We start from the raw sequence: 7931 nt of genomic DNA, 5'->3' as shown, positions 1-7931 counted from the left end.
AACTTATACTTTGAAAGTACAAAGCATTACAGCAAGCACATAATTTTCTTATAAAATATTAACTTTATCGAACGCAAGATTCGAGTTCAAAAAGGTGCAGACATATAATTTGCTAACCTGTTATTACGGGAAAATTTTTATTAGGTAGGTATAAGAACATCTCTCATTTTAGAACCCTTCACTTTGCAATATGATTGTGCGTCTTTTTCATAGTATATTGACATTGATCACAATAATATATGCTGTACAATGGCAACACTTTAGTGAGATCAAACTGACTCAGAATTATGCAGTAAAACAAGCATTCCCCACCAAACTATTTTTTTACTCTTGCTGGGATAAAGGCATGTATGAGCAAGTTGTTATAATTTCATATTACATTTAATTTATTTCAGCATCAACAATTCAATTGTCGAAATCAAATTTGTTCGTTACAATAATACACAACTTTTCCAAAATTACAGAATCAAAATTCTCCTCACATGTACTAATTGTCACTGATTCATCATGCAAAAATTATCATTTTTTTATGAAAATCGTAAGCATTTAGGATCGTAGATATGAAATAAAATCAAAATAGTTTTAAACAGGCAGAAGAAATGGAACTCTTTGATGCTCCTCACCGATGGCTAATTTTGGCTAAACGAATGAATGAAACATTTTTCTCTGACATAAAATTATCCGTAAGTAGCAACTTAGCGGTTGCAATAAAAAAGCCAAACAGAGCATTCCAAGTAAAGTTGTTTTACAAATACAATCCACAAGATAAAACTTTTGTATTTAATGATTTGGGAATTTTTTCTGAAGAGAACAATTTTTTGTACTTTAACCAGCTGGTGCTTGCCAAAAACCGATCTAACATGATGGGTACAAATTTCACAGTATCTTATGTTGTGGCTAAACCTGATTACCCGTTTGATGTGACGGATTATCGGTAACTTTTGTCACCGTTTTTCCTTGTACAAAAAGTTAATTTTTTCGTTATAGGTATCGCCACATTGACAATTACAGTAAACTTAATTACAACACTATTTCATATTTGCTAGAAATGCTAAACTTTACAACCATTTTTATACAAAGGGACTCTTGGGGTTACAAAGCACCAAATGCCTCTCATTTCGAAGGAGGCATGTTTGGAGATTTGGAAACCGGTAGTGCTGAACTTGGTGGAACTGTTTCTTATTACACCGCCGACCGCTTAAACATAGTTGAATATGTTTCCATTCAAAGCCCAATAGAAGTGAAATTTATCCTTAAAGCTCCCCCACTGTCTAACGTTCGTAATCTTTTTACTCTACCATTTGAAGCAAATGTTTGGTTTTGTTTGTCTCTTGTGAGTGCTGTTACGGTATTTATTTTATATGTGGTAGTAATGTGTGAAGAAAAGTATAGACAAAACTTTAAAAAATACGACATTGTAGAATATATTAAGCCAAAATTCTTGGACGTAGCCATGGTCCAAATTGGTTGTTGTACACAACAAGGTTCTGACACAGAACCTAGAAGTAGTTCAGGACGAATTATTCTTTTAATAATGTTGCTATTGATGATGTTTTTTTATACAGCGTATTCTGCCAGTATTGTAGTTCTTCTGCAGTCAACATCAAATAGTATTACTACGGTTTATGATCTGTTGTATTCTAAAATCGAGCTTGGAGTTGAAGATATAGTTTACAGCAGATATTATTTCGAAGTATAGTGAAAAATTATAGGTAATAAATTATAACAATAATTGTGAAAATACTAAATCTTTAGAGTCAACAAGAACCGGTTAGAAAAGCAATATATGACACGAAGGTAGCTGCCAAAGGTAGAAAAGCCAACTTCATGAGTATGCAAATAGGCATTAAAAAAATGAGGGACGAGTTTTTTGCGTTTCATGCTGAAACTTCAGCTGCTTATAAAGTAGTCATGGATTTATTTCAAGAACACGAGAAATGTGGATTAACTGAGATAGATTATCTCAATCATTTTAGACCGACGATTACAATGAGAAAAAAATCGCCTTTTAAAGATCATATAAAAGTGGGGTAAGTAATAAAACTTTTGTAACTAACATAATCCTTAGATTACATCTTAGTTTCAGAAAAATTCATGAATCAGGAATACATCATCGTCAAATTAATAGGATTTGTTCTAAAAAACCTCAGTGTACTAGTCAGAGAGGTACTTTCGTAAATGTTGGATTTATTGATGCTTATTTTCCTATTTTGATTTTTTGTATAGGTATTGTATCTTCCGGTTTGTTATTGTTAATTGAAATTATTGTGAAAAAATATTATTAGAATATATTCTAAACAGGAAAGTAAAATATAATGTTAATTGCATATTTGAAATGCTTGAAATCTTTGAATTTAATGCCGGAATGGTATGACGGTTTTTAAGCGTTGATGGTTGAAATCAGAAACTTAACCGTAATTCACTTAATACAAATTTAACATTTCGCATTCTCAAATCAGCTACCTCCTCTCCTGTTAACTCTCTGTTCTTCTACCAGAGTCCACTGTTTATTTATTATCTCACGTTGTTCGTGGGGGCTATAGAATTCTGCGACCGTGGTGAAGTCGCTTGAGGTAAAACTCCTTAAAGTTTGTGGTAACCGAATTTAAATGAAAGTTTTCACTCTGAAATTAATTAACAGCGGCGCGAAATCACACTTGAATAATTTGAATTTGAAAAAAAATTCAATCACAAAAAAAAATCGTTAAACATAGGCAACCTGGTGCACGGAAATGCTTGCTTGGTAGTCGGACGATTTAGCGCTAGGGGTTTTTAGTTAGAGGGTTGGTAGAGACAGAATCTGCATGGCGGAGCGTTAGTCGGAATGTGCTTGTGTAAGTGTAACCACGTGGTAAGAGCTAAGTTTAAATTAGTTACAAGAGGTTCCAGAATACACAAACTCTTCGTTTAAGAAGTGTCTTGTTCAACAGAATTTTAGTACGTACATTTGAAAAACGTTCGAATCACCATGAAGCCTAATTTTAGCGATGCGGAATTTTTGAAATGAATAGCCAACTATGCTCGTTGAACCATTTATAAAAACCTTGTATTTGAAGATGACGTCAACAATTAATCGCCAAGGGATATGTGAAAAAAATATTTGCTATTGTTACTATTTCCACCATAATCTATGGAGGTTTTGGAGATATCCTCTTTACAATATTTTTAACAAATACGCAGAAACAATAAATGTACCATCTTACACAGCTACTGCAATTATAAAACAAAACCACACTAAATATACATCTTTTTAAGAAATAAATATATTTTTTAAGAACGTTGAGGTAATAATAATTGCTAGGTAGTTTTAGTTTAAATACCAAAATGTAAAGTAATATAACGAATCTGTTAGCTCCATAACTGCACATTTTTATTGTATTGTTGATCGTAATACAAAAACTGTAAAATTATTAACACATAAGTATTTGTTGCAGTAATCATCTAAAAAAATATTTAAATGATATAAATGGGTGTTAAACGCTAAACGTCTTTTTTAAACATACGAATGTACCTACCGTAAAAATAAATCGTGAATCCACTATAAAAAAACCACCTGCAGTAATTTCTAGTTTTTCTTGAAATAGTTGTAACCCACAAGCATTCAACTGAAAAATTTTATTTACTACGTAATATAATAGCTCAAAATCCTACCTCCTTGCGAAGTTTGGGGCTCTTAGTTTGACCCACCACTAGGCAAAGTAACTTCCTCAGTTCATGTGCCTAAAACACAAATTCCAGTTTATGATTTTTAAGTGTTCAGTACACTGTCATACCTTTGAAGAACAATTATGAGACACCAAAATAATAAAAAACAATCTGACAATGAGTAGACCAAATCTCAACAGTTCTACTACATCCAGGGCTCCTCCAATCCATTTAAAATATATACTAATAATAAAAATAATCAAAGTAGTAAAATATGTTCCTAGAATAAAAAGAAGTATTTTCGAATAAGATTGAAAAGCAATTCTTGATAATTCGTTCAACTGCATATGTTTTGTCATCAACCATCTACACTTGGTTTGATAGTGTGTAGAAAAAATCGTGTTCAAACGATTAAAATAAGCAGCTATCAGTAAGCAAGTCATTTCGTATCGTCCTTCTGTTGTAGCTGTTACTAGAGCGAAGTGCATATAAACAAAACACAAATATATTTTCGCAGAAGCACAATTGGTATTATTTAACATAAACCTCCAACACTGATGCAAGTTAAATAAAAATTCAAGTAGTAATAAGAGCTTTAAGATTCTTTCCACGCGCAATATTTTGCATTCATAATAAGTAATTTGTGACGAAAAATTTGACAAACGGTTATAGGAATATATAATCATATTTTCATTCCTCTTGTTTAGAAAAAAAGCACAGCCTAGCAGAATTAGGCTAATGTTTAAATGAATAAATGCAAAGAGAGATACAATTATAACTCTGTTAGTATATATAAATACAAAGTAACCATAACTACTTAAAACATGTGAAACGAACAACATTAAAATGATGGCAAATTTGATTTTTCTTCCGCGTTGAATTGGTTTGAAATGATTCGTATTATCATTGTAGTGCAGAGAAAAAATTCCCAAGTAATTCTGCAATCGTGTCAACTGATTTAAAAAATGCATACACCTCGCTATAGCCATAGTTTAATATGTAATGATTTCTAAACGTACAGCCAACAGATTTTGCTTAAAGATAAAATAAATATTCATACGTATGAATCCTTTTAATTACATGAATTGTGTTCAGTATGTTAAGTTAACAACAAAGTAAAAGTGTGTGCTGAATAAATATAGAGCTATTCACGAAATTATTGTACATACTTTTGACAGATTAATAATAGAAAAAGAATTAATGCAAAAGTTATAGAAAGCTCTGGAATATTTTTCAGATATTGATTTTTTATTTACGGTGGGAATACTTTAAATTACAACAACAAAAATTATAATAATGTCCATTCTTAATTTTTTATTTAGACAATTAACACTAGACTTATCCTCTTTAGTAATAACCTGATAACTATTGTAGATAGTCATATAATACAGAATTTATTTATTTATGGGATTATTTATAGTTACACAAGCGTTTCCGCCCAAGTGATTAATAACTTTTTCAAAATAAGTCCTTATATAAGAAAATGAACCTAACATCTTATTCGGATTACAATTCTATTGTTGGATCTAAATTTAACATACAAAATAATTTACACATCAAATTTTGGTCAAAAACGGTTACAAAATTAATTAATTCCAAAGTTCTATATTTTTGACATACTTTTGGTCATAATATAAAAATTGTAATATGATTACGACGTAAGTACTTGCAGCAGAAACAATCTAAAAAGAAAAATCTTAATAATTCTAAATCGTATTTCATCAAAAATTACCGTAAAAATTAGCTTTGAATCAACCACAAAAAATCCAGCTGCTGTAATTTCTAATTTTTCGTGTAATAGCTGCAGTCCACAAGCATTCAGCTGAAAATTGTGTATTCGAAGTTTAAAAGACTCCTAAATCAGTATGGACTCACCTCTTTGCGGAGCTTAGGGTCTCTAGTTTGACTTAACACTTTACAAAGCACCGTTTTGAGCTCGTTTGCCTGAAGAAGAAAAATGTTTGTAAATTGTCCATTCTAAAAATGAATTTGTACATTTGTTATTAATATTGAAAAAATAAATAAAAACAAAAACTATAATTTTGATCTTCAATTTAAAGCAAAATTTACCTTTGAACTGCAATTATGAGACAGCAAAATTATAAAAACTAGTTTTACGATAAGTACACATAGTTCTATAAGTTGCAGTTTTCTTATCTTTCCTTCAAGAGAGTCAAAATATGCGGTAATAACAATGATAATTATAGTAGTAAAATATCGTCCCAATGTAAACAAAAGTATTTTAGAATAAGTTGTAAAAGCTGTTCGTGATAATTCGTGCAATTCCAGGTGTTTCGATGTTAACCATCTACATCTGTTTTGCCACTGTGTGGTGAAAATTTTATTCAAATTGTTGAAATGAGTGGATATTATTAAACATGTAATTTCGTATCGCCCTTCCGTCGTAATGATCACAAAGTTTAAATGTGTATAAAGAAAACAAAAATAAAATTTCAAAAATAATAATTCATTTCTCTCATCGGTTATCTTTATCACATGACTTATACATTGAATCAAACTCAGTAGCAAGTCTGTTAAGAGTATACATTTTAAAAGTTTTTCTGTTAGCGAAATCTTTCTTTCGCGATTTGTCATTTGAGCACAAAAATCTACTAAACTGTTGTAGAATATAACAGTTGTTTTCTCGTACTTCTTGTTGAGGACTCGGGTGGGTTAGGTAGCATCGCGCTTGCCTGCCACACCTTGGGTCGTGGGTTCGATTCCCGCCCTGCTCTGGGTGTTGTGTATGTCCCCCGTTACCCTGTAATTGGGCCTCCGGCCTGTTGGGTAACGTTAATTAATAAAATAAAAAAAAATAAAATAAAAATAAAAAAAAAAGTACATGCGAACAGCATTAAATTGATAGTGATATGCACAAAACCGAAGAGTGATATAATAAAAAGTCTTTTGCTCAACATATAAAAGAAGTAGCCATAATTACTTAGAAATTGTGACATAAATAGTAAAAAAATTATAAAAAATTTAAACTCTCGCCAGCGCCCAACAGAATTTAAATGACTTGTATTTTCATTATAATGAAGAGAAAAAATTCCCAAATAACTCTGAAGCAGAGTTAGTTGATTTAAAAACTGTACAGATTTTTCTTTTGTCATGTTAATGAAATTCAGTTACAAATTTTTCTATTTCCGGAGCATAAAAGATGACTATAATAAATCAACCGAAGTAAGTGTACACACTAACATTGTGATTACATTGAGTATGTCCTTTATGTTAAGATAATCAGGCAAATTAAAGTCAACGTTATTCCACATGCACTTAACAAAAATCTATATAATGCATGTCAACATAAACAAAACTATAATTTGAAATTAAAAGTTATTATTAATGAATATTATATACCTTCGACATACAGTTGTGCGTCACTCCAATGATACAGAGAGATTTTATGAAGTACATAAGAAATCCCACTACTTCGTATACGTGTACACTTTGTTTACTTTCAGTAAAGCTATAGTACAGTGACAAGAGTCGAATTACAAAATTACAAAAATAATTTGCCAGATGAAAAAGGATTATAACTGAGAATGATTTGTGAATTTCCTTCGATATCTCATAAAGTTTTTGACATTTTAAAATTATCCATTGATCTTCAAACTCTTGAAGGCACCTCTTACTTAACTGTTTATAACATCTAGCAATGAATAAAACAATCGTTTCATATCTTCCTTCAGTTAAAAGTTTTAAAATTATAGTATATATATAAAAAACGTACAAAACAAGGAAAATAATAATTAGATCTTTACTTTCTTGGTTAGTTCTAAAAAGAACAAAATGCAGAGAAGTAATAATATTATACGCACAGTCAAAAAGAAAAATTAAAATCAAGAAATACTCGAAATAAAATTTTCTGCATTCAAGGGCTGCAGTTTTCTCAAAATTCATTAACTGATTTAATGTTGTCAAGGTAACCTTCTCGTATTTTTTGTTCAAGAGAATTATGCAACTTATTGACAATAAATTCATATTCAAAAAAACAAGAGATCCGATATTAATAACAAAAACTCTCTTTTTGTATCTTTGAATGTAAAAATAATAACACACAATATAATGTATAGCCACTATGATCAAGCACAAGTTAAAATTTAAAGTATTCCAGGCTTTACGTATTTTGAAACAGTTGTTCTGTCTGTCAAACCGGATACAGACAATTCCCAAAAAATTGGAAATTGTTACAATTTTTTTTACAAAATAGAACATTTTTAAAAACGCGTTTTAGAACTACTGAATGAACATTGAACAGTAATACTACATACTTTTATACGTGG

The 7931-nt window shown here is 30.5% G+C and overlaps 1 protein-coding gene and 1 long non-coding RNA gene across 2 annotated transcripts; one reads left to right on the top strand and one right to left on the bottom strand.

Moving 5' to 3' along the window:
- Window positions 1-860: 860 nt before the first annotated feature.
- On the top strand, window positions 861-2572 carry LOC135127323 (glutamate receptor ionotropic, NMDA 1-like). Its single transcript, XM_064053766.1, has 5 exons — window positions 861-934; window positions 988-1693; window positions 1756-2030; window positions 2081-2226; window positions 2460-2572. Exons 1-5 carry the CDS (start codon window positions 861-863, stop codon window positions 2570-2572), a joined length of 1314 nt encoding a protein of 437 aa, XP_063909836.1.
- A 924-nt stretch (window positions 2573-3496) lies between these two features.
- Window positions 3497-3884, bottom strand: LOC135126603 (uncharacterized). The gene is made up of 3 exons (XR_010280080.1): window positions 3774-3884; window positions 3652-3720; window positions 3497-3605 (listed from the first exon to the last, which is right to left on the bottom strand). It is a non-coding gene; the product is annotated as an uncharacterized LOC135126603 (long non-coding RNA).
- Window positions 3885-7931: the final 4047 nt, after the last annotated feature.

Source organism: Zophobas morio, unplaced genomic scaffold (assembly GCF_036711695.1).
Source record: "Zophobas morio isolate AGI-343-1 ecotype UQ-CSIRO unplaced genomic scaffold, CSIRO_AGI_Zmor_V1 ptg000011l, whole genome shotgun sequence".
Lineage (NCBI taxonomy): Eukaryota > Metazoa > Arthropoda > Insecta > Coleoptera > Tenebrionidae > Zophobas > Zophobas morio.
The sequence above is the reverse complement of the archived record's forward strand: the minus strand, read 5'-3'. Positions and strand labels throughout refer to the sequence as shown.

What these genes read in the sequence shown, in the direction of transcription:
- LOC135127323 (XM_064053766.1), top strand. Translation starts at nt 861, where the DNA reads ATGATGGGTACAAATTTCACAGTATCTTATGTTGTGGCTAAACCTGAT. An exon ending in TTTGATGTGACGGATTATCG is followed by an intron (nt 935 to 987) that starts GTAACTTTTGTC and finishes TTTTCGTTATAG; the next exon opens with GTATCGCCACATTGACAATT. An exon ending in TATTTTGATTTTTTGTATAG is followed by an intron (nt 2,227 to 2,459) that starts GTATTGTATCTT and finishes TTCTCAAATCAG; the next exon opens with CTACCTCCTCTCCTGTTAAC.